Source organism: Aspergillus flavus, chromosome 2, assembly GCF_009017415.1.
Source record: "Aspergillus flavus chromosome 2, complete sequence".
Lineage (NCBI taxonomy): Eukaryota > Fungi > Ascomycota > Eurotiomycetes > Eurotiales > Aspergillaceae > Aspergillus > Aspergillus flavus.
This window is the reverse complement of record NC_092409.1, coordinates 4,467,809-4,492,436: the sequence shown is the minus strand read 5'-3', so window position 1 is coordinate 4,492,436 and position 24,628 is coordinate 4,467,809. Positions and strand designations below refer to the sequence as shown.

Sequence of the window (24,628 nt, the reverse complement as noted above, 5' to 3'; positions counted from 1 at the left end):
ACACTCGTGAGACCCGACAGTTCAATAGTGCATGTGTGCTTTTTATTTGCGTTGTGTTTCTTATCCTTTCCTCTGTTATTCTTTCTTACACCCCTTTTCCTGTTCGCATCTGCTGGACTTCTAGCTATGTCCTTTTGTCTACGCTCCAAGTGAGCGAGTACCTTTCTGATCCCCTGTGATTTTGATTCATTTTCCTCGAAGCTCCCCTGTGATCCCCCTTTTTTTTTTGCATTCTGTAGGCGTCTGTCTTGGCTATCAGCTTAAAAACCCTTTTCGCTGATCTCATGTATACGCAAATTTACATTCCCTTTTTATCTGACTTCTTTCTTTTCTCAATTTTTGTCTAAACCACCCATCGCCCTTAAGGGGCCTGACACTGCCGTCGCTCTCGATTTCCTATCTGTTTCGTTTCGTATGTGTGATCACCACTAAAACCCCAGCGTGTTTTGTCATCTTGTCAGCCATGATTTGTTTTGGAGACCTCACTCGCGAGTGGCATCGTCATATATGTGTGCGCGTCACTGTTTCCGGTACTACCCCATAGTTTCCTATCGATACAGGATCTTGACTATCGATTGCCACCAATGTATATGTATCATTGGCGTACGTGCTATATGTACATAAAAGCGTCGTCCTTCAACACCGCACCACCTGTTCTAGTAGCCCGAATGGATCCTAATAAAGCACACTACTGTTTAAAATGAGAGTAGAAGGAAGTGAATAATGAGATCGAGTCCTCGGCATGTGCATCTGTGAGACTCTACCAGAGGGGCTTAGTAGGCCAGCAATTCTAATTCAGTGAATAAATGCACAAAGGAAACCATAAATACCGCATGATGAACAATCCTCAGGCAACACTATCAGAAGAAGAGGAAACCGTTGATTCCGAGCATCAATTAAGCCTCTCCCCGCCCATTGACCTCGTCGTCGTCGTCGTCGTCGTCCTGATGCGCCCCCTTAATCTACTAACATCCTTCCTAAATTAGGCACATCGATACCGATCTACAAATTACAAGATACGTACGAAAATTACATACATACCGTCATTCGACCCACTGGCCAAAAAAGCTCCCCGCATCAAACCACCTCCAACCACGCGCAAGAAAAAAAGATAAAATAACAGAGAAACATACTCTAAACACCTCCCCGCCACGATGAAGGACAGCAAAGGGTGGGACGGAAAACTGAGAGTTGGTCCCCAAGCGACCATCACGAATCCGGAGGCAATCGAGGACCCGGATTACTCGGACGAGGATGCGCCGCCGGTAGAGGAGATCGAGGCAGACGAAGGTATGTGTTCGACTAAGTACGCTTTAGGAGGCGGGTGCTCAATTGGAATATCTTGTTACAGACTTGCTAGAGGATGAGGATAAGGATACAGAGGTACGTGAATTTTTTGGCCTGCTGCTTCATGCGAAACTGACCGAGTGAGTTGTTTATCTAGGAGATCGACCTCGTCCATTGTCGTATTGGGTCCATCCCGGCTTTACATCTAGAGCGATTCCCTAAAGTACAGGTACGATATCGGTGTTCCGTGAAGGAAAGTGGGGGGTTGGTGATCAAAATAAGGATTAACGGCGAGGTTTCTAGAGAATATGTCTGCGGCAGAACCAAATAACGCGGATCGCGTTTCCTCCTGAAATCGCCGGGTCGCTGGTCGAACTCGATCTCTACGATAACCTTATTTCGCATGTCAAGGGTCTGGATGAGTTCAAGGATCTGACTAGTTTGGATCTGAGCTTCAATAAGATAAAGCATATCAAGAATATCTCGCATCTGGTCAAGTTGACGGACTTGTATTTTGTGCAGAACAAGATCTCGAAGATTGAAGGGTTGGAGGGGTTGAAAGTATTGAGGAATCTGGAGCTGGGCGCTAATCGGATCAGAGTGGGTGGTGCCTCGATTGAGAGAATGGGTGTGCATGGGAGGGTTTATGCTAACCGGGTGGTAGGAAATCGAGAACCTTGAGTCGTTGACGTCTCTGGAGGAGCTGTGGCTTGGAAAGAATAAGATCACTGAATTCAAGGTATGTTGTGCTCTCGGGTGCTGGAGCTTGGGGTTTGACGTATTGACGTTCTACAGAATCTGGATGCTTTGCAGAATCTCAAAATCCTCTCTATTCAGTCGAACCGACTTACTAGTCTGAACGGACTCTCCTCCCTCAAGAACCTCGAAGAACTCTACGTCTCTCATAACGCTATTACCGAGCTCAGTGGTCTCGAATCGAACACCAAGCTGCGCGTTCTTGACTTCTCGAATAACCAGGTCTCTAAGCTGGAGCATCTGTCGCATTTGGAGAACTTGGAGGAGCTCTGGGGGTCGAACAACCAGTTATCTAGCTTCGACGAGGTAGAGAAGGAGCTGAAGGACAAGGAGAAGCTACAGACGGTCTACTTTGAGGGCAACCCGTTGCAGACGAAGGGACCCGCGGTGTACCGGAATAAGGTGCGCTTAGCGATACCGCATATTATGCAGATCGACGCTAGTAAGTGTAGTCTTCCAGGCTCCGGAGTGGTCGTGTATACTGACAGTTGTAGCGTTTGTGAGAATAGCTTAATTACCATGCAAGGAAAGGCATGGCTGATGATACAATGGCAATCATGGTTAATGGAAAGCGGATTTCATTCCTGTCGATCTCCTATATTACATGTAGATTAAGAGAAACTTCATTCTCTGTATTTATAGTACTATACCTTGCTCGTGGAGGTATACTTCGAGCCTGCTCGAACTCTGGGGACGATCTACAGATCGTCCGTAACCTGACCGGCACCAGCTGAGCATTGCCCAACGACCGCCCCGGGAAAGCCTCACTACCCGCCCTGGACAGCGACGCAATATCGCGCACAACAGGACCAACAGAGCATCCTAATGCGCACGGGCATGTGCATACGCATGTTGCATTGCCCAAGCCAGCCAACAATTATCCAAATAAACCTGAGCGCACAGAACCAAATCAACCCGTCCTCAGTCCACCTCCATCTCCTCACCCTTAACCTCCCTCTCCCCAGAATTCGACGCATCCCCATCCCCATCCTTTTCCCCCCTAAGACCCCCCTCATAAAGCGCCATCAAACTCGTAGCTCCCAACCGCTCATTCTCGGCCTGCACCTTCCTCTTAACCCTAAACGGCTCATGACCCTTCCTGGCCATCGGCACATCCGCCAGCTCCCTCAACGGAATCCCCGTCCTCACTAAATCCTTCGCCTGCCAGCTCTTCCCATCAACATGAAACAACGAATGGAACGGGTTCCGCCGCAGCGCAGACTCATGATTATGTCGCGACGGCTGGATAGTACAGGTGATATGGGACTGGACAGCGGCACTTTCACTCGAGGCCCAGGGATCCGGGGACGGCGTCCCCGGTTCTCTAGGCGGTAGATGTGATTGCGATTGGGGTTGTGACGGTGGTGGTTTGACGAGAGGGATTGTGAGCGGGGAGGCGGCGATGGCTTGGGATGCGGAGGAGGGGGATTCGAATATCGCGATTATAGATCGGGAGGTGGGGTTTTGGGATGTGTTTGTTGTGTCGTACTGTTTTTTTTATCTCTCTGTTAGTTGGTGGTTTTGAGGGAGGGTGGTATGGTATTTGGGGGGTAAATTTACCTTGAGGTTGCGGAAGGTCACTACTTCGCCGAATTTCTGGAGCGCGGAGAGGATCTGTTTGCTTTCCGTTAGGGAGCGTGGTATTGGGGTTGTTGTTATGTGGATTGATTGCGCTGCGACGCGGGCGGCCATTTTGAATTTTTGGTTGGTTGCTTTTTCTCTTTTGGGGATTGGTTTTTCGTTTTTGGGCGTTGTGGTTGTCGTTGGATTGGGGATTGAGGGTGTGGAGTTAAGAGAAAATAATTGATGGATTGGTTTGATTGATTGATAGTGTTGATAAGGGAGCTTGGTCTTGGCGTGGCACTGACTTTATCAGGTACGGCATGGAGTACAGTCCGGAAGGAATTACGCTACCATTAGTACTAGGGATGTAGATATCATTTATAGTCTTTATCAATGGGTTTATCATAGCTATTTACTCAAATCATGTACATTTTACATCGCAAATCATCACACATTTCCCAGGCGTAACGTCCTCTTAGAAGATAGGAACGTACATACCGTATCCAATAGGGTCGTTGAATCGCAAGCCCTTGTCCAACGAGCTGATGGCCTCCAACTCACTCTTCTCCAGATCCCATCCAGTGACCTCCAGGTTCTGCGACAGACGGGTGGGGTTGTTGCTCTTCGGGATGACAGCAATGCCGCGCTGGGTGGCCCAGCGCAGCAGCACCTGAGCCGGGGTCTTGCCATACTTCTCGGCGAGGCTCTTAATGGTGTTGTGCTCGAACAAAGGAGGGGTATCGACGGCGTTCTTCACCTCCAACTCGAGGAAGCTCAGAGGTCCGAAAGACGAGTACGCGGTGACAGCGATGCCCTCCTTCTGGGCATACTCGACCAGACGAGGCTGGGTAAGGTAGGGGTGGTGCTCAATCTGGAGGGTAGCGGGACGGACACGCGCATACCGGAGGAGGTCCATGAGCAGCTGGGCGCTGAAGTTGCTAACACCGATGCTGCGAGCGAGCTTCTTGTCCACCAGCGACTCCATCGCCGTCCAGGTCTCCTGGATGGTGGCGTTGCTGAATTCGATCTTGCCGCTCTCCGAGTTCCATCCCGGGGGGTAGCGGACAGCCGGGTCGACGTACTTCAGCGCAACGGGGAAGTGCACGATGTACAGGTCGAAGTAATCGACGCCCCAGTCAGCCAGCTGCTTGCGGCAGATGGGCTCGACGCGGTCGCCCTCGTGGAAACTATTCCACAGCTTGGAAACAATGAAGAGTTCCTCGCGCTTGACGATGCCCTCCTTGATGGCGCGGGCGACACCCTGGCCGCATTCGACTTCGTTGCCGTAGTCTGGACGGCCATATTAGATCGTTCCTGGAAAACCTCACAGCAGAAGGTGGTAACATACCGCATGCGCCGTCAAAGAGACGATATCCTGCCTTGATGGCCTCGTAAACCTGGTCCGCGCATGTCTCGTTGTTTACCTTCCAGAGGCCAAAACCCACGAGGGGCATGTCATGTCCGCTGTTCAGCTTGACGGTGGGAGAAGCCATTGTGATTATTGTGTGTAGAGATTGCGCTTAATGAGAAGAGCGACTGCAGTTGAGAGGAGAGTAAAGAGTGTTAAAGAAATGAGAGAAGTATCCGCAAAGAAAAGGAGGGGCATAAATCAACTTTTGGAGATTGCCCCCGCGCATATTCTTCCAAAAAGCACTCATTTGGGGTACGGCCATACCCACTCGGGATAAATGCGACGTGATCCAGGCCAGCTAGGCCGAAAAGGCCAGTCACACGAGGAGGAATGTCCCTGTCTTGAGGCTAAAGTGGCGCTCAACAAGATCCCATTCCGGCTAAATGAGAGTCGCCGGGTAAATGTAGAGAAGCGCCAAACCCAATTGGTCACTGTCCGTGTTGGATCCATCACGGGACCCAAATCCCACCAATTACTCAAGGAACAAGTAGTAAGTATGAAACAGACATTAGATCCATATTGTGTATAACTACAAAATTGGTATCAGACTAAAAGTACATCACAAAGTTGAGAAAAACCAATAAGTCCCCCGCAGAGCATGCTCCAGTATCCCTCCCCGTAAACTCCTATGCCAGAAACTAAAACAGAAAAGTCCCGAAACCCAGCGACACTTTTGTTTGCCATTATTATCATTACAGTCCATATTATAAATTAGTTCTTCGTTACGCAGCCTCAACCGCATTGTTCTCAGTATAGGTGTGATTCATGTGACCATGAGCCGCCCCATTGATGCCAGGATCACCAGGCATACTCCCCACAATGAGATCGTCTGGGCCCAGTAACACCTCAAAGTGGTTGGGCTGATGGGACTCTCGTGAGACCGACGGCACATGGTGATCAGAAAACTGCAGGTGGCTATAGTTGCTCGAGCCAACATCAGTGATACTCGAAGTAGGAGTCGGCCAAGGTGCATGGGTCTGACTCATGTCATCGATCGATTGGGTGCTGGATCCAAATATGCCATTGTTTAAGACATGGCTGTTATCAGGCACGCTCACCCCAGGATGCTGGGGCGTGCCGTAGTGGTTATCATGCCCACTAAGGTTGTACGCATTGAGATTAGTGTGTGAAAGGGACATATCGGGTATGCTAAGCATCCCTGGTCCTCCATTAGAACCATTGAGGCTCGTGGGCTGGCTGACTTCAGGTTGGAGATTGGGGTAGGTGTCTAGCACTGAGGTGACGGCAGTCTTGTCATGAAGGCCACCTTCTGGCTTGGTGATAGAATTGAGAAGGTCAAAGCCTCCGTTTGCATTGAATATACTGTCCTGTGGTGGTTGGTACATCGACCATTGGGGTTGCGAAGTACCATTATGATGCACCAAGTCGTGTGACTGAGGGGCTTGGTAAATGCTTGGGGCAGGCCTAGCTAGAGAGTTTGCATCAAAGGACAGGGGAGGGAGGTCGATCCCCGTTACGGGCTTCGGGCTAGGGATTGTATTACGGTCGGAGGATGGCGAGGTCACCCGGCGCCATGTGGTAGTGCCAACTTCGTTCGATCGCGTTTGCCGGAATTGCCAAAGTAGGATGGCCATTCTTTTGCTGTCATCCTGGGAGTTATCAGGGTACTGGTTCGATACGCGACGAGAACTAGGAGTAGCCCGTATTTCTTGGACTGCTGTTAAGGTGCGGAAGTAGTCTCTCGTTTGCCTATCGGCAAGCTCGTTTAATTGTCTGTCTTTGGCGATTTCCGTGAGTTCCGTGAAACGTTTTGCCCACCACGTAGATTCAAATGGAGGTTTCACTTTGTTCGATTGCTGTTTAGGGAGGTCTTGGCGTGCCCTATATATGTTTTGACCTTCCTCATAGATATACGTGCTGCACGACCAGTTCTCCATTTGGTTCGTCAGTGCATCGCCGTTGGGAGGCTGGGTGAAGTCTAACTCTAGCTGGATCCCAAGTTTCGAGCCGGACGGAGGGAAATCATCCATCAACCGAAGATTGGCCTCCAGTAGGATGATATCACAGTTCAGTGGGTTGTTAACATCTGCCATGACTGAGTTGAGATGGGGAAACGATGTCCGCCAATTGGGAATATTTTCCAAGCGTTTTGGGGGTGCAGGATGACGTTGGTCCCCTTGGAGGCGGGTGTAGAGATGGAATGCACTCTCGATCCCGCCTGGCTGATTCGGTGCGCTCACCCACATGTCAAAGCTGAGGCCATAGATCTTATTAATGTTCGTTGCCTCGGCGTGCAAATTTGGATGGAAAACAACGTGTGGAGGGGGCAACTCCCCGGAGTAAGATTGCACCGGCCTCAACGAATCATGATAGGAGGGATAATTGTGACTATTGTAATGGCTGGAGAATGGAAGTTCTAGTGAATTTCTCCAGCGAGGACCGGCTGATGGCGGCTGGCCATTCGAACGGTCTGCTGGTTGCTCCCGTACAAGCCTCTCCCCTGCAATTGCCCGGTTAGACCTGGGTCTGTCTCATCGAAGCTGTCTAGGCAGGACTTACAATCGGGATCCCCCTTGAGAAAAGAATCAAGGACTTGCAGGTGGCTAGACACCTGCTTTCTCGACCTCCTTTTGCCAGTAGTTTTGTAGATATACTCGGCTATGAGTTCATTTCGACCGTAGGATTTCCCGCGTTCGGACCACTTCCTTCTCCCCATTGGGGGATTCGCCTCAAGGGCTGATATTGTTAGAAAATTCTCCTTGTGTAGCAGCTGTTGTCGTCTCACCTTGCTGGAAAGCATCCTCAAGCTCATCTGACCAAACAGGTTCCCCATCCTTTCCAGTATCTCGGCGAGGCCGTGCCCTGTACTCTATGTACTTTTGGGACTTGAGATAACTTCTTGTCCTGCGGGGTCCAATCAGGTTAGGACCAAGTGATTGGAGACGCCGCAGTTTCTTTGTATGGAACCGGTTGTTTATCACTTGTTGGGGATGAAGGCCAGTAGTGGTAGGCATTGGGTGAGTTGGGACCGGGGGTTGGTGAGGATACTTGAAACCATAATGTGAAAAATGGTCGTCACGCCCGGTGGGATCAGTGTGCGCCAGGGTGTCCGAGTAGGACTGTATGTTCCCTGAGGTGTTCTGAAGCACTCGACCTGGATGGGGTCCTACACCTTCAAAACCAGGTTGGGTTGGAGGCAACATACATTCGGTCTGCCACTCAGCCATGGAGCGGACCACCTCGAATATGCTCTCGGAAGAATGACAGATTCCACAAGAGTAGGATGTTGAGGGCCACAAATGCTTCTTGCCTGGCAAAGAACGCAGTTACTGGAAAAAATGTAAGAACCTGGGAAAGAGAATGTTCGGGCGAAGAGCATCATGTTTATAGGGAATCCATTCCCACCCCTCGTGAAGGAGCGCGAGGGTAGCCCCAGCAGCTACATTGCTGGACTACGCTGCTTGTTTGGGAGAACCCCCTCGAGGGCAGCGTCAGTAGCCACAGGCGCGGGGAACCCTTGACCTGAGCTTCACGCGTCGATCAGGGCGATGAGGGAGGGACGAGCAGGTGCCGCCTTGTTGCAGCAAATCAGGAGGAAGGGCGATGCACTGTGGACGCCGGCTACCGATGCAAGGGGACTTCCAGGGTGCACGATTCAGCGAGCCGCTGCCCGGGGATTTTTGGCCTGCACGACATGATCACTCACTGTCAGTACTAAAGCAGGTACAGATGAGCAATGATGGGCGAGATGGTGGCAAAGGCCTCTCGTTGGAATGCCCAACTTCCAACAACATCGCCCGAGGCGATCATCCAAGAATGCTCGGTGGGTTACAGAGAGAGCGACCGGAATGTAGGTGGAAAACAACCATCTCACCCTGCTCTCAACTTGATATCCAGGGCTCAAACATACGAACGATCACAGTAGAGGTCGAGGGGTAGACGAGATGCTAGGATTGAACAAGGATACATGGGGATAAAAAAAGATAGAGCTTCATTCAGATGCACGAGGCGACGGAACTTTGCAGGACGCGTCTGCAGGCAGAGTCCTGACAGCAGGAACGTGTGAAAAAGCCCAACGAGTTCCGCCAAGCAAGGGGGTATATCTCACAAACACAAAGATAGCAGCACCATTACTATTCATTAACCCTAGCAACAGGGAGAAGGGCAGAAGGACAAGGGACTTTAGTCTTCCTCGTCCTGGGCCCCTACAGTAAATTTTTTCCGTCCGGCACCCGTGAGCTTCTGTAGTTTCATCCGGTCCATCTGCTCCCCTACTTTCTTTTCGATCTGCTGGATTTCTTGCTCCGCATCGATAGCCTCCTCGTTCGCGAATTCCAATACCAGTTTCCTGCCCAACAAATGGGTGTTCTTCAGCGCGTCCATGGCATTTTCCGCTTCGCGAGCGCTTACGAAGTCTGCAAAACCGAAACCACGAGCCGACCGGTCAAATTTCTTAGGAACACGCACAGAGCGAAGCTGGCCGTAGGCTCCAAAGAGCGATCTGACATCCTTCTTGGTCGCTTGGAACGGCAAGTTCTTAATGATAATCTTCGTCCTCCTGGCTGCGATTTTCTTCGCAGTATCTTCACGTCGTCTTTCCTCAGCAGCGTCCATACCTTTATGCGATGACCTAACTACCAGTGCATGCTGATCGAGCTTGTATCCATTCATTGCAGCAAGAGCGGCCTGAGCTTGATCCTTGGTCCTAAAGTCAACAAAGCCAAAGCCCATGCTGAGGGTCTGGCCAGGCCGTTTGGGATCGGGCTTGGTCTTGATCCTCGCCGAAACGAACCCATCCAACGGCTGGAAGACTTCAACGAAACGTGCATTCGTCGTGTCAAAGTTGAGATTTTTTACGAAAAGAGTTGCGGTAGCAATAGCCTCCTCAGGCTCTTCGGCCGCGAACGTGTCAGCAGTTGAGAATCCTTGAGAGATGGCTTTAGTCTCCACAATTGGTTTCTGCGGGGCAACAGATGCATCGAAGAGGTTCTTGGGGGCTTTTTCTAGGAATAGGATGGAATCTCCGAGTTTCCGATATGCCAAACCTTTGAATGCCTTTTGAGCCTCATCTGGTCTTGCAAACTCAACAATAGCTATTGTACCACTAGGAGGCATCAGTAGTCTTGTGAGTTGGCCAAACGGCTCGAACAACTTCCTAAGATCGTCAGTCTTGACGCCATAAGAGAAGTTCTTTACTAAGATAGCAGTGTTTCCACGCTCTCGTTCTTTAAAGGCATCGATATTGACACCATTTGCAGTAAAGTAAGCTTTCGTTTCTTGAATAACGTGCGTTTCAGCATGCGCTTGTTTTACTGCGGCATCCGACGAAGTAGGGTCCAAGAGATCTGCTTTTGATATGCCGAGTCTCTCAGCCATTGACGACATAACTGCATCGGCCTAGAAGTGGCTCGTTAGTATACGATACTGTTAGACCACATCCCAAACCGACTTACGTTCATGTAAAGTGAGTTCCAACTGAAAGTTGAAGAAGTAGACTCAAGTTTTCGCTTAATCTGTTTTTGCTTCTTCAAAGGTAACTTAGACAACTCATAATCGTCGATCTTATACGTCTTCTTTGCAGCAGCTGGCAGGATGTGCAATAAACGACCCTGGAAGTGTTTTCCGTCAAGGGCCTTGTAGGCCTCTACGGCAGCGTCGGATTCAACATACTGAACGTAAGCAAATCCTTTGCTGGAGCTGAACCGAGTATCAAAGGCAACATGAATCTAAACAAATCAGCAATTGTTCCACAAATTTTAAACCACAGTGAATCCAATGTCAAGTTGAGGATATGTTGCTCTTCAGATACTAAGAGGCATCTACTAAAATTCTCTTTACCTGGTCACATCATTTGCTTTGCATCTGATGTCCCTATCAGGATGTTCATCATGCGAGCAACTTTGCATGAAAGGAAGGGAAGGAAAGGCAGGGGGCACGCAGAAGGAGAATGGAAAGACTAACCTCTTCAATCCTGCCAAAGGGAGCGAATACTGGTTCGAGATCGGACTCCTTTGTATCGTAAGATAAGTTTCTTACAAATAAACGCGCAGAAATGCGAATGTTCTCAATGTTGGTGTCAACCTCCGGGGCCCTTGTCGGCTCTGCAGCATCAGCCGCAGCTGGGGAAGGATCAGCCTCTGCATTTTTGGTGTCGACTTCAGCATCAGCTGCTGGCTCCGCTGAATCAGTAGGTCTTTGCGCTGCAGAGTCAAACTCTGCCTGCTCCTCTTCGTCTAGGAGACCGAGAAGACGGCTTGTCTTCGACCGAAGCCAGTCAGTGTCAGATACTGGTTGTTGTTCTTCCTCATGAACAGCGGGATGTTCCTGGTCCATTGCTTGCTCAGTAGTATCACCTTCCACAGTTGCATCAACAACCATAGGCTCAGACTCATCGTGCTGTGACACATGGGTATCTTCTCCAGATGTGTCCCCGAGCTTTGCCTTTTTCCTTTGAGCATAGGTAAGTTCCTGAGGGACCTCATCTGCTTCAACGGGCTGGGGATCCTTGGCAGGTGAATCATTTGCAACAGAGTTGATCACGGCATCATCATTGGCCCATGTCTTTGTATGTGATGAGTGCTGCATGAGGGAAAGATACTCTTGCAGTTTAGGGTCCTGCTGGGTGGGCTCCCCATCGCGTTTACGTTTGAGTGTATTTTCTGCAGTGGAGTCAGGCTTATCACCCTTTTTAAACTTGTGAGCAGCACTGATAGGTTCGGAGTCGATCTAAAGCAATTCTGGTCAGTCTCAGGACCACCTTTATCGGTCAGCGTGCGCAATGGGAAAAGGAAACAGGAAGCCAGATCGCCAGGAAGAAGCCACATACCGGTTTAGCAATATCTACAGAGATCTTTGACATCTTGACATATGTCTTGTTGAAGTATTTAGCAGCTTCCTTGGCTGCTTCGGGGGTCTTCAAGCCCACAAAGCCAATCCTGCGTTTGGGTAATACATGAGCATCGGTAACTTGGAAGCGACTAGCAAAGTGCTTCCTAAGTTGATCATTGGAGAATGTTGGCGGAAGGCCAGAGACAAATACTCTTGTGCTTTCCATGATTGTGTCCTGTGGCTGCCTTTCCCAAAGCCAGCAGGGAATGGAATGTATAGAAGAAAAAAAAAGCTCCAAAATTTTTTTAGTTTATGCCGCTTCCTTATAGTGCCGACGAAGGCGGTGAGGAAGGTGGGCATGGCCCGTGCGTATCCACACGGTTGCTCCTCAGCAACTACGATAGCCCAACGTCTACTCTCGGAGGCAATTCGGCGGAACGTTGTGTACTGTTGAACTACCTTAGAGACGCACATCTCCAATTTACTCCGTTGCCTATTTTTGAACCCTTTCGTGCACACTCAACCGACAAAATGTCTTCCGAAAAGAAGGATAAGCTCGAGCGTGAGTGCAACTTCAACGGCATCTTCACAATGACTAACATTATTGGGCAGCGCAAATCAAGTCCGTCGATATGGTAAGAGTGTCGCCACCATAATTGAAAAGATAATTGCTTATGGCATGAAAGACGGAGGATATGCAGCAGGAAGCTGTCGAAGTTGGTATGATTCATTGGGTATCCCGATGAAGGTGATTGCGACTAATTGTTTAGCGATCGAGGCAATGGAGAAGTACCACATTGAGAAGGTTGGTCACAATGATTGCTCCCCAAGTCGGTAGGATGCTAATTATTACTAGGACATTGCCCAGTACATCAAGCGAGAGGTTAGCGCTTCCTTCGATAAAACCACCGTCCGTCACTCACAGTCTACAGTTTGACTCGCGCAAAGGAGCTACATGGCATTGTGTCGTAGGGAGGAATTTCGGAAGCTTTGTTACACACGGTACGACTTATATACTAGTCTCCCAGAACGTCGCTAACTCCGTCTAGAGACGAAACACTTCATCTACTTCTACCTCGGACACTGCGCCATTCTCCTCTTCAAGACCCAATAAACTCGCCCTGACATACATGGTTGGAAATAAAAAGAGGACCGAGTCCTTGGGCGATTGGGCCTTGACTGCCAATTGGGACTTACCGCCATAAAATAGACGCCGGCGACGTATCTATCTAAAACTCGCGACACGATGGACAGGCCCCTGAGATCAGGCGTCATGGCAATTGGTTGCTGCATAATCTTCCCTTCCCTTCAGCGGTATTTATTTACAATTTCGACTCTTACATGATTCAATATGGTCACCATTGTATCTTGATGTGAGCTAGATTGGTCGTACCAAGCAGATTGTGTGCTGTTTAACGGAGTGCCTTGTAAAAGTAGTAGTAGGCTCGTAACAGTTACTGCCTTAGCAACTGTAGAGCGTCCCAATCAGCCACCACAAGAATGATTACACGCAACTCACTCACCTCACCTATCTAACTTTCAAATCAAGTCTCAGCTTACCTCTACCAATTCATAAAATTTCCCAAAAACCACCAACCACGTGCCACGCATTCCAGAAGAAAGAAAGCACCCAAACGCCAAGTGCCAAGCCACAGCGCCACACGTCACCCCCAATAAGGGACTTTATAATAGCGCTGCCTTTCGCCCTGGATTCAACCCTCACCAACTCAACTTACCGTGATCATAAACCCCCAAGATCAGAAAGCCATACCTTCACTTAGTATCATAGATCAAGAACCGCGAAAACCCCATCCACCATGGCAATCTGCATCACGTTCGGAACGCATGGTACGTCTGCATACTAATGATTCCTCCGTGTATATCTATCCTCCGCACCGACCGGAAATAAACTCCCATGTGCCGATTTCTAAGCACGACATCTTCTCTTCTTCATAAGCACTAGGCTAACAGGTTAAATAGAGTTTACGTCCATGCTGGAAGGCTACGAGAATGTCAGGGCTTACTGTTATAACTGTATGTTTACTCCAGTTTTGCTTACTAGGTGCTCGGTTAGCTTGTACCTGACCCGACTAATCATGTTGGATTAGGCCAACACTATAATGGACATTGTATTACGCGATGGTATGTTGCTTTCTCTGTTAACTTAATCGGCGCTTTGGAAAAAAGGGACGATGATGCTGATTATCCTAGGCCTTGGTTTACCGTCTGCTTCATTGTATGTTGCATTCCCGATTGGCTTGCAAAAGCTCTCTTTCTATCATCATCCAGAATGTCTAACTAACATGAACCGTAACTCATCAGCCCATGATCCCACTCGCAACAAAAAAGTACAAGGTAATCTCTCCCGCAACCAATTCCCAGCTAACGCCAAATGGATAATAAATACTAACAACCCCCCAGGAAGTCACATGTTACACATGCCGCTTCACCCAAGACCTCCGGTAAGCTGGCTCCCTCAATCAGTATTCCAAATGGAAAGTCCTTATCAGATCAAATCAACTAACAAAGATAAGTGATCGCCCCGATATCACGCCAGAGACCAGGCCCCCGGCAGGTGCACCGGCTGGCCCGGCACCACCTCCACAAGCCTATTGGGGACCTCCTCCCCAGGCTTCTGGGGGAGGTGGATATCCCCAGCCCCAGGCCGGGGCACCGCCGCAGAACTATCAATATAAGTGAGTCTGTGTTGGTGCTAACCTTTGTTTTCTTATTTTATTATGCTGAGGGCTATGGGGGATGGAACTTTGGTCTGGTTGAGAAGCGATGTTAATGATGTGTATATTCTGTTGTTGTACGATACCTTTGGTTCTTTTTCTACTTGACTTTTTTATTTTAATTATGGTGATTGTTCTCATGTGATATGTGCATTCGATTGGTAGAAATTATTAACAACATTAATAGCATAACTGGCGTAGAACAAATGGGGTATATAAATCACAAAATCCCAATCACATCAGGAGGTATGGATGAACCTGCATCTGGGCATTACCCGATCCCAACCCAAACAGAATCTTGCATACCAAGCAGCCAGACTACACATCTGACTTAGCACCCACTTTTTCCATTGGCGTCGTAGCACCAGACGAAGCCTGTTCCTGTCCCTCAAATCTCGGCTTCTTACCAACCGCATCAAGAGCCATAAGTCTAGCCGTACGAATAATACTCTCTCTTCCTTCATACAGTGGGAAAATCACCACCCCAACAGTCGTACAGAAAAGCCAGATGATGCCCACGACAACCCAGCCGGTGAAGAACTTCTTGCTGAACACATATGAGCTGCCATACATGGGGATCGGCCACAGGAGCAGGAAGCACAGGACCATGCCGATGGTGAGGGTGCGCGAGTAGAGCGCGGCCCTGTTGAGCTTGCGCTCTTCCTCTTGGTCTTTGGCGGCATTGATGGTAGCGGGACTGTTTTCGCCGGGGATAAGTTCGATGTCGACGTGTGCGGCTGCTGCGACGTCTGTGTCGTCAACTTTGCGGATGGCGCGCATAGATTCGTAGTCGTAGTTCTGAGGGCCGAAGATGTAGGTAAGGACTGGGGAGAATATAATGGGGCTGAGGAGGGCGGCGACGTTACCAGCGAGCATAGGGTAGCTGGGCTTTCTGTTAGTTGGGAGAGGCCTTATTGGGTGAGACAGAGGCAGATTACTTACTTTGCGCCGGTGGTAGTGACGGTTAATACACCAGATTCCTTTTTAGCGGTTACAAGCCATGCGATGAGGGACACGGCGAGTCCCAGGATAGGTGATGCAGCTGCGGCGACCCAGTTCTGTCCCTTCCAGACGAGGGTCATCGCCCCTGGGAACACCGCCGAGGAGATGATAACACCCATGAGCAAGTAAAGATAGCCCATACCGATACCCGCGTAGTAGAGACCTGTTGCGAAGCCGGCCATGGCAATAGCCCAGAAAATACAGGACATGTGAGACACCCACACTAATCTCTTGCCCTTTGCAGAGGGGTTGATATAGGCCTGATAGATATCGTAAGTTAGGATGGAAGAAACAGCAATTAGCTGAGCCGAAAAAGCCGATGTGACTGCCATGAAAATCATGAGTGTGGTGCAGACAGCTCCACTGTATCCCAGAAGCTTGACAGCAGCGAAAGGTAGGACAAGACCGGCAGTTACGTCCTCCGAACTCATGCGCTGAGTACCTTCAAGAGCAAGAGCAGATATTCCCATAGTACTGGCACAAAGCCAAGGAATGGCGAACCAGCAGAGGCCACCAATAACATATCCGGGGAAAGCATGCACGGGGTGCGCAGCAATAGCTATCAAAGTCAGTACTTAAGCACCATTCGATCTCAAGTTTAACACACCTTTGTTGTAGTACCCATTGTCAAGGAAGACAGTCCTGAAACACACTGTTAGCACATATTGACTAAGCTTCAGCAAGACATCTACACACCCAAAGTTACCTAGATCATAGTTAGCGTTAAGCCACATCAAAAGGCTGCATGTAGTTACTTACCGACAAGGTTGATAACCCAGAAAATACCACCCTCCTTTGAGCGCATGGTGAGATAACTGCCCTGAGCATTACCCTCCACAGGATGACGATCAGCCGCCGCAACTAGAGCATCATAAACTCTACTCGGAGATCCAAGAGTATCATTAGTCGCGTAAGCGGAGAATGCATAGATAAAAATAACGACGATGATAACCACAGTGTGCATATAATCTGTGATAAAAGTAGCCTTGATGCCGCCGAAGAGAGTATAGAGCACGACACCAATGGGGAGCAGGAAACAAGCTGCAACCGTATTAACTCCAGTTAGGGATGTCAAGACAGCAGATCCACCAGTGAGCAACATTGCAGTGACAAGAATGTTGGTCATCAGGCAAAAAACAATGAAGACCACATGGACAGCAGTCCCATATCGAGCACGAATGACTTCCAGGAATGTATGTGCATTCGGGGCTCGCCGTTTGAGTTCAATGGCGAGCGTTGCGAATAAAATAATCTGCACGCAGGCACCTGGGATCCACGCTGTGAGTGATGAAACCCTACTGTTCCTTCGGTCACACTAACCTGATGCATAGAAGAATGGCCCCGAAATTCCGTACTGGTAGGCTACTGCGGAAGATTGCAGAAGGGTGGCAGCCCAAGTCCAGCTACTTACGACAGCAGCAGCAACCAAGCCTGACTTTACGGATCTTCCTGCAGTTGAAAACATCTCAGAGGTTTGGACTTCATACTGATATCTATAGCGAACAGTCCGTTAGCCCCAGTCCCTCATTCGATGGCACGCCATGGTAAAGTGAGGTAGCACTTACCTTTTAAGGGCCCAGGTAATGAAAACCATCACCAAAGCAAACGCGAACCCTAACCCAACGATGATGCCATAGCCAAACCCTTGGGACAAGGGAGCAACAAAGTTGGCTGTCTCCGACATGACTGCAGCCTTTGTCGGACGAGGCCCTTGGATGGTCAACCTGAATGCACGTACTCCTTAATATGGGGTATCTAATTGTAGTTCAAGTATAACAGCAAAGGCTAGCTTCGGTGTGATGATCCACAAACAATGATCTTCAGCAGTCTGATATACTTCCTGTAAGAAAATCCGTAGGGAAATGAAGGATGACTTGATTCATATACTATCTCATGTAGTACAACCATAGGCATAGGAGAGCTCCGACCTCGCAGACCTCAGACTGATCAACATCCTTAGTCTCATTGAATCGGGATTTTGGACTGCTCAACCCAGTCTTTGTCATTCTAACTTTCCGGGACCTGATAAGGGCTTCACGTTCGTATTCCAGCAACGTCACAGATGGACTAGCTGGCCCACGGTTTTCTTATTTCCATCGCTTATTGACAATCCATAAGGCTCATGGTCCCTATCATAGTCGATCTCAATCCCCCCGTTATCATTGGCTAGTCTTGTTTTCGTCGCCCATCCTTATCAGTGGAGGTTGGACCAACGCCGTCGTCGATTGGTTCCCAGACGGCAAACGGTTGATAAGGAACACGGGCCTTTCTGATATCAAGATAGTGGATGCTGACCCGGCTTTTAGGTAAATCACCAACAACGAAAAAGAAGCTAGAAAATAAGCCCCCTGGGCGTGATAACGCTTTCCCTTACTCCAGGTTTCGAGTAATGGATTATCTGCATTCCCCACGACCCTGATTGTGCGGAAGCTGGGGAGCGTTGGAGGATCTAATCTCGATTGATCGAACAAGAGAAACTAGAAGGAGTCGCAACTTGCCAATGTGGAGTTAGTCTCTCTTCTCTATTCAATAGTGCATATCTCATTGTTGTCGATGTTATTCTGGGTCAGTCCTAGTGGGAAGTCGGGTTGATTCTAGCAAATACACAAAAAAGCGGACTGCTTATGAGATCGAAAGTCCTGGCCGCGCTAGCCCTCTCCCTCAGGCAGAGAATTCTGCCTGGACTAATGGCTAGGCTTACATATCACATGTCCTGCCGTGACTCGCTTACAACGCAATCAACTTCTTAAGGTTCATGTACCCATTGAAAAAGCAACTGATATTATACAAAGCTTTCCTTCCAAACTTTCGGCATGAGAATCCTTCATTAACTGTCACAAGGGTTGGAGACAGCCCCAACAGTAACGTAACAACCAGCACACCTTCCCAACCTATGCTGCAGATAGGTTTTCAACACTCAACTTCGCGAAGTATCGGACGATCCGATCTAAGGATCCCCGCGCACCAAGGACAAAGGATAGGTAACGGACACCAAGGGGTATAATATTTCGAAAGGGTAGAAGAGAGTACGGGAGTGAACCCGCCAAAAGCGACTCTCACAGAATAACCAAAATCGTTCCAGGAGCAGGGACCGGCTATACATAGCAAAACATCCCTGCTCACTCAGAACCTCATTCAGTCAAACCAGATGTCGCTGGAGGCAGGCAAGAGAGTGATGGCGAGAGCAGACGCAACGTCGTTGATCACGAGGAAAACTTGCGAGTGATCTTGGCGATGACTAGAACCAGACACGTATTAGTATCCATCATAGCTAGAATTGACACATCCCAGGCGTTACGTACCATGCAGACCAACGACGGAAAAGATGAAGCCCAAGCTCAGGACCAAGACGACGACCGGGTCGACCCTCAGGCCAGGGCTCTCGTCAGTGTAAAGCTTGAGCATGGTACCGGAAGAGCCACCGGCACCGGCAGCGCGAGTCGAGCTGGGTCTGGCATTGCGCAGAGACTCCTTGTGGTCGGCAGCCGCGCGACGACGCAAAGCAGCTCGAGGACCACCGGGAGGAGTGGGAGAGGAGGTACGGGCCACGGAAGAGACAGAGCCAGCGGCACCAGCACCAGAGCCAGAAGCCTTGGAGTCTGGGCCAGACTCGGCACCAGAGGTCAGGGGGGAGGCAGCACGAGGAGACGCCTTAAATTACTTTACATTAGCATCGCCATTGAGAAATGAGATCCAGCATAATGGGATGTAAGAAAGCAATGCGATGTCGAGACACGATAGAAGTGCCATCTGCCGACGGACAATCAGTTGGTGCACGAAGGACACTCACCATTTTAAGAAATAGTAGTCAAATGAAGAAAATCAAAGAATGTCGTAAAGAATTGAGCGAAATTAAATTTAAGGACGAAGAAAAACAAATGGGCTGGTTGGAGAAGGAGGGAAGCCTGCTTGGAAGTGGAAGGGGAATTAAGTTGTAGCTCGCAGAGAGAGTTGAGGTCGCAAGTCACTCAAAAGAGGCCACGCTCACGATTTCCCATTGGCCGTACTGTCACGTATCGTCACGCCGACCTACCCCAGTTTCCTCCACCAACCACAGCCCGCCTATGCATCCCCTTCCCTCTCAAAATGACAGAGGTCGTCTTGAACTTCACAGATTGTTGTAAACGGACTTGGTGCATACTATCGAGGATACTTGCATTTTTGGAGGGTTCAAGTGTAACAGCATCCCTACTTTCTCCAGTCAAATTACGAGCCAAAGCGTCAGTTTTCTTCCTATGTATTTTATTCCAATTATATGATAGATACAGTACATAACATATGAGATGCACAGTCGTGAAAAATAAATTGACATAAGCAAGGATATCAAAGTGCAAGTGTCGGAATCATCGATTGAACGCTGTCAGCGCCCATTTAATATGGCTGTATGTGGAAGGGCGACGAAGAGAAATGAAGTAAAAAGGGAAACCCTGACAGCAAACGGAGAAGATAATGGAAATCGTGAGCTAAAATCGATCAATGCAGTAAAAGGTATCATATCGCAAATCCCGGAAACACCTTCAAAATACAGTATCCAAGTCGACATATAAGAGCGAATTGTACGCGGCTCGCAAACGTATAACGTGGATATTTGTGTCCCGATAAAGCGCTTGGTTGTTTCTATATGGACAATTGAACCGAAAGGTCGTTCTCTTGAAATCATAAAATTGTACCGACCATGGTCGAGCTCAATCGATCTCCATCCGACTGGGCACTTGGCCAGTAATGTTTGAAGACAACTCCGTGGTCTTCTCCGCTTCTTTGCGGGCCTTTTTCCTATTCACGTGCGGTTTCAAGCCCTTGTGGAAATTGTGCATACACATGCAAGCGTTGATGATAGTCATAACGATGAGAACGAGGGTGATGACGGCGAAGAATGTCAAGGATCGTTGCGCTTGGAGGTATTCCTGGTAAGTGTTCTTGTCATAAATGCGGTACAGCTTGAACAAGAAATACGCCAGCGCAGCAAAGTAGAGGAGCTATGATAATAGTTAGAGAACTTCTCGCAGATGGGTGACCGTTCAACACGTACAATAATTACGATCATTCCAACAGAACTTTCGCGCCGAACGAATAGAGCGGCAGCTAACAAAATCAAGATCGTAACCGGGATAGCCGCCAGAGTAAGTGCAAACTCAGCATCGTGCCGGTTAGTGACAATGACCACGAACTGAACAGTAAAACCAAGGAAGAAGAAGAAGTCGAACTTGAGGAGCGCAATGTAAATCTGCCCGTTCAATCAGCTAGAATTCCTTATCCACTGGGTGGTTCACAACAAACCTGATATGTGAGGTATCGGCGCTTCATTCGCAGATCAGCGCTGATGTGCTTGTAGATGGACCACGCAAATTCATCGTATAATTTCCAAGCAACGATCATCATCAGCAGCGTGCCCATGGCCACAACACATGGGATAATAATCAGAAAAGGCTTAATCTGTCCCCACACAGCCGGGTCAATGGCTGAATTGTCATTCAAGACTCCGATCGCATCTTTGATTTGCTCCACTTGCACGGCACCGTAAATCAGTAGACCAACGTTGCATACACACAGCCCGATGATTTGAATGGTATTCTTAAGGCGCAGTGCATCGTAGACCAGTACCAACTCATAGACAAAACCGAAACTGTACAGTGCTAAAAAGGTCGGTATTGTTTTGGATGCCGTCACGTTGACGGCTATCTCCTTGAGTTTGAGCTGGAAGTCTGCGAATACATAACTACAAAGTACCCCGTCAGCATCAGCGATATATCTTTCCAGGAACCGCAGTGACAGCACATACCATTCTAGAGCGAGTGTGACGACTGCTTGGAAAAGGGTCACAATACAGAAGGACCACGTCCACATTGAATTTGGTTTATACATTTTGCTTTTCTTAGGGTGCGGAGGCACATTTGCATACCCTTCTCGCCCTCGAAAACCGCCGCCTCGTCGAAATGCCGGGTCAAATGAACCCCCAAGGAGGGAGGCGCGTGAATTGTTGGTCTGAATTTTGGCAATAGGCTCCGTTACGGAGCTCGTGTCCGCCGGAGTCTCGCTTCTGGGATACAATATGACGGCTCTGACCACCGTATGGCGGCGAAAACGCAGAAAAGTAGTCTAGGAACCGAAAACCACGGGCGGGGAAGGAGGGTCGGAGAGTTTTATTTTAGACGATCCTATGGGAGGATTTCAGTTTAGGAGGTCTGATCTCGAACCGGGCGGTTTCGACGATGACCTGAGGCACAAGCCTCCACAGCCTCTTTCAGCCTAGCGATGAATGGTCGGGGGAGAAGATGGGCCGAGGAGGACAATAGAGAACGAGGACGGGGAGGCGCGACTTGGGAATCTCCTTCGAGAGAAGGAGGCTTGATGGTTGCCAAGCCACGGGTGAAAGTTGGTGTGTTGGGCGGAGAGGCACACTCCGATTGATCGTTCAGGACTGGTGTAAGGCTGAGCACATGCAGAGTCAGGCGAGGACCCTTCTCAGCGAGTGGCTGGAAATGGGTCAACTAAAAGCGACTGATGGGTTGACTGAACCCCCCAAGAATCAAGAAGGGGTGGGAAAAGAGAATTCGGAAACGAAAGTGGGTGGTGGTCGAACGAGGGACGATAGGAATGGGTGGTTTGAATATAGGGGAGTGCCGATTAGATGCGGGTGAGAAGGAATAATAATACCAGTAATCACGAGGAATGAGGAGTAAAAGGTTAGGTTAGGTAAGGTAAGGTCGGTTCCTCAAGCTGCGGGAGAAGTTGAGAGGTTCGTTTCCCTTTTTAATGATTTTTATTATTCTTCGCCGGCAATTACGCAGTCATTTGACTGACAGAACCACCGATCATTTGGAGTCTGGAGAAGGGGCTTTTTTTTTTATTTTTTCTGTTTGGTTTGGTTGAGAATTTGTGGTGTCCAAGGGTTTGGGGCGGAGAAAAAAAAAAAAAGAAAGAAAAAAGAAAATCGACAGAAACAATCCAGACACGCGGAAGAGTCGAATAGTATGTGATTGTATACAAATGTACAGATACTCTCCTTCTCTTATGGGGGAAAAAAAAAGAAGGAACTCTGGAGTTAATAGCCTCACTTGGCTTGACAGTTAACGGTAAAAACCACCAATTTCCCCGTCAATATTTTTCTTTTTCTTCTTTTTATTGTTTATTATTAATAGTTCTTTTTATTTTTGTTTACACTTTATTACACCAGGAACTGGGTCTCCGTTTTCTATTGTTACCATTTTTACTTCCCGTCCCAAAGTATAGGCCAGCCAAGAAAGGCTCTGCTCAGGCTGTTTTGAAGTTTTCCCTCAAAAATTACGGAGTGGTCCCGTATGGAGTAACGTATCCAAAGTTCCAAACAATCACATCCGAGTCCTACCGGGTGCCTGAGGCCCTGGGGGCCACTAAATTCGATTCTCCTGAACCGGCGTATACTCCAAGTGGGTCGAGGACCCATCTCAACCTGTGAGACGGAAGACAATATAAATGGCGATGGGGCCAGAATCCTCGGGGATTGTGTCTGGACTCTGGCTTAATTAACCCGCTTGTGTACTCCGGACCTGGTCTCGTTTACCCATGGTTAACCCCTGATGGGGACACAAACTGACTGGTAAAGCCCCTCAATCCGAACGGAATGATAGATCAGAGATCACTAGCGGCCAGATAGTCATCAGAATTGTACTCCGGAGTGGGCAGGAGAGATTTCAATACCATTGTGTGTGGATCGGGGTCGCTAGGAGACTAGATATCCCCATCTGTTAGGACTTAGCATCGATAGGGCAACTATAAGGTTATTTAATGTCTGCAGTCCGTTTAGTTACGCGTTCCATGGGTCTTCACCCTAGGCAGACAGATAGACAAGAGCAACAGCTCTGGGCACTGTAGGCAGTCACCGCAACGTTCCACAACCCCCTTCTTGTCCAGATCATTGTTGTGGTTGATCATTGGCTTTGTACTCTGTCTATGTCCCTATTCATAAAAGACTGGCGATGTTCTCTTTTGATGTCACCTTTCCCTTCTGTACTATATATAGTAGGCTCGACATGCAGAACAGATATAGGAGATAAAGCAGCCATCCTGCATTTCTATTAATATGGTATGCATATTTCCCTTTGTACTGAAAGCTAAAATCATGTAACAAAGATACGGTCGATACTATATTATCCAACCCCCCAATTAAAGTCCCCAGTTACACATGCCGCTCTCTGCCACCATGTCACCGAGCATAACATCCTTATAAAACTTGCATTCCAAGACCATGAAGTTCCTTGTTCACCGGCAGCTGTGGCTGTCTCATCCGCACTTGGCTAAGCCACCGCTATATGCCACTGAAACCAGGCCAATAAAGAGGTGGCAGTCCTCTAATAACCTAACCACAACAACGGTTCCTCAGGCTGGCATCTCAACAAACATCGCACCAGTGGTTTTTCCAACTACCTTTCATCAAACGAGAGGAATATCAACAGAATCTGGACTTCTCCAATCTGTGGACGCGGCAAGTCAACATCTTGCTCCCCAACTGATGTGGTACACGACATATTAAGTAGGTTAAAAGTGGCGGAAACCGCTCCCAAGTACGGGCCGCTGGGCTTTGAGAAATTGAGATACGCACGCTACGACCCCAATCGCCCTTGCGTCGATCTCGATTAATTACTAGCATCCCGGGGGCAGCGCCTCGATATGATAGCCTTCGAATGAATAGCGTACAGCCAGTGCAATTGAGATTAAAGTGGTTGGTCGAAAGTGGGAAGGAAACGGACGCACTGAAGTACATAGCGAGAAGAGACGGTCTCACTGTCACACAGGTACCCCTCACATCAACAGTTGTGGATTGGTTACACTACAGGGAGCGTCACAGAAGCGACTCAGGCCAATGGTGCCCTATGTCACAGTGCTCGCCTGGATGGAACGAGCTCTACCCTCCAAGAGAACCCGCTTGGATTTGGACCGTAAAAGCGTCATCTACTTGCTTGAAAGTCACCATATATTCTTTCCTATGTCACAGCTATAATTTCCTTATTTGCGCCTAGGGACTAGAGCTGCGAGAGGCGCGATCTCTTTGCTTCATATATCGGCCAAGGCCAGTGCCAATGGCAATGGAAATCTACCGGCATCATGC

General features: G+C 48.8%; 11 protein-coding genes across 11 annotated transcripts; 4 read left to right on the top strand and 7 right to left on the bottom strand.

The window, feature by feature from the left end:
- Positions 1-1,154: 1,154 nt before the first annotated feature.
- F9C07_2333 (uncharacterized protein) lies at positions 1,155-2,658 on the top strand (the record flags this gene model as incomplete). Its single annotated transcript, XM_071510942.1, has 6 exons — positions 1,155-1,290; positions 1,352-1,383; positions 1,445-1,516; positions 1,591-1,887; positions 1,952-2,026; positions 2,083-2,658. 6 exons carry the CDS (start codon positions 1,155-1,157, stop codon positions 2,656-2,658), a joined length of 1,188 nt encoding a protein of 395 aa, XP_071363944.1.
- Positions 2,659-2,964: 306 nt separating this feature from the next.
- F9C07_2334 (uncharacterized protein) lies at positions 2,965-3,735 on the bottom strand (the record flags this gene model as incomplete). Its single annotated transcript, XM_041290065.1, has 2 exons — positions 2,965-3,531; positions 3,604-3,735. 2 exons carry the CDS (start codon positions 3,733-3,735, stop codon positions 2,965-2,967), a joined length of 699 nt encoding a protein of 232 aa, XP_041143264.1.
- A 346-nt stretch (positions 3,736-4,081) lies between these two features.
- Positions 4,082-5,099, bottom strand: F9C07_2335 (aldo/keto reductase family protein; the record flags this gene model as incomplete). The annotated part of the gene is made up of 2 exons (XM_041284886.1): positions 4,082-4,896; positions 4,955-5,099. The coding sequence occupies 2 exons, from the start codon at positions 5,097-5,099 to the stop codon at positions 4,082-4,084; spliced, it is 960 nt and encodes a 319-aa protein (XP_041143263.1).
- A 195-nt stretch (positions 5,100-5,294) lies between these two features.
- On the top strand, positions 5,295-5,639 carry F9C07_2336 (uncharacterized protein; the record flags this gene model as incomplete). Its single annotated transcript, XM_071510943.1, has 2 exons — positions 5,295-5,507; positions 5,613-5,639. The coding sequence occupies 2 exons, from the start codon at positions 5,295-5,297 to the stop codon at positions 5,637-5,639; spliced, it is 240 nt and encodes a 79-aa protein (XP_071363943.1).
- Positions 5,640-5,739: 100 nt separating this feature from the next.
- On the bottom strand, positions 5,740-8,205 carry abaA (ATTS/TEA transcription factor; the record flags this gene model as incomplete). Its single annotated transcript, XM_041290064.1, has 3 exons — positions 5,740-7,478; positions 7,538-7,714; positions 7,764-8,205. 3 exons carry the CDS (start codon positions 8,203-8,205, stop codon positions 5,740-5,742), a joined length of 2,358 nt encoding a protein of 785 aa, XP_041143262.1.
- A 955-nt stretch (positions 8,206-9,160) lies between these two features.
- F9C07_2338 (putative pre-rRNA processing protein Mrd1) lies at positions 9,161-12,032 on the bottom strand (the record flags this gene model as incomplete). The annotated part of the gene is made up of 4 exons (XM_041290063.1): positions 9,161-10,375; positions 10,432-10,704; positions 10,940-11,704; positions 11,805-12,032. 4 exons carry the CDS (start codon positions 12,030-12,032, stop codon positions 9,161-9,163), a joined length of 2,481 nt encoding a protein of 826 aa, XP_041143261.1.
- Positions 12,033-12,337: 305 nt separating this feature from the next.
- F9C07_2339 (putative dynein light chain type 1) lies at positions 12,338-12,920 on the top strand (the record flags this gene model as incomplete). Its single annotated transcript, XM_041290077.1, has 7 exons — positions 12,338-12,368; positions 12,419-12,441; positions 12,493-12,526; positions 12,577-12,611; positions 12,663-12,689; positions 12,739-12,808; positions 12,856-12,920. The coding sequence occupies 7 exons, from the start codon at positions 12,338-12,340 to the stop codon at positions 12,918-12,920; spliced, it is 285 nt and encodes a 94-aa protein (XP_041143260.1).
- A 556-nt stretch (positions 12,921-13,476) lies between these two features.
- F9C07_2277937 (rhodopsin family protein) lies at positions 13,477-14,687 on the top strand. The gene is made up of 7 exons (XM_041290076.2): positions 13,477-13,654; positions 13,787-13,840; positions 13,915-13,948; positions 14,018-14,042; positions 14,129-14,161; positions 14,228-14,268; positions 14,341-14,687. The coding sequence occupies exons 1-7, from the start codon at positions 13,624-13,626 to the stop codon at positions 14,504-14,506; spliced, it is 384 nt and encodes a 127-aa protein (XP_041143259.1). The 5' UTR covers positions 13,477-13,623; the 3' UTR covers positions 14,507-14,687.
- Positions 14,688-19,545, bottom strand: F9C07_2277935 (Sodium:solute symporter family-domain-containing protein). Its single transcript, XM_041290062.2, has 7 exons — positions 18,846-19,545; positions 17,109-18,781; positions 16,864-17,036; positions 16,303-16,809; positions 16,151-16,249; positions 15,484-16,102; positions 14,688-15,424 (listed from the first exon to the last, which is right to left on the bottom strand). The coding sequence occupies exons 2-7, from the start codon at positions 17,225-17,227 to the stop codon at positions 14,860-14,862; spliced, it is 2,082 nt and encodes a 693-aa protein (XP_041143258.2). The 5' UTR covers positions 17,228-18,781; positions 18,846-19,545; the 3' UTR covers positions 14,688-14,859.
- On the bottom strand, positions 18,339-19,416 carry F9C07_2342 (transport protein sec61 subunit beta). Its single transcript, XM_041290061.2, has 3 exons — positions 19,334-19,416; positions 18,846-19,194; positions 18,339-18,781 (listed from the first exon to the last, which is right to left on the bottom strand). The coding sequence occupies exons 1-3, from the start codon at positions 19,334-19,336 to the stop codon at positions 18,747-18,749; spliced, it is 387 nt and encodes a 128-aa protein (XP_041143257.2). The 5' UTR covers positions 19,337-19,416; the 3' UTR covers positions 18,339-18,746.
- A 625-nt stretch (positions 19,546-20,170) lies between the features above and the next one.
- On the bottom strand, positions 20,171-22,133 carry F9C07_2343 (uncharacterized protein). The gene is made up of 4 exons (XM_041290060.2): positions 21,323-22,133; positions 20,821-21,259; positions 20,573-20,767; positions 20,171-20,519 (listed from the first exon to the last, which is right to left on the bottom strand). Exons 1-4 carry the CDS (start codon positions 21,403-21,405, stop codon positions 20,229-20,231), a joined length of 1,008 nt encoding a protein of 335 aa, XP_041143256.1. The 5' UTR covers positions 21,406-22,133; the 3' UTR covers positions 20,171-20,228.
- Positions 22,134-24,628: the final 2,495 nt, after the last annotated feature.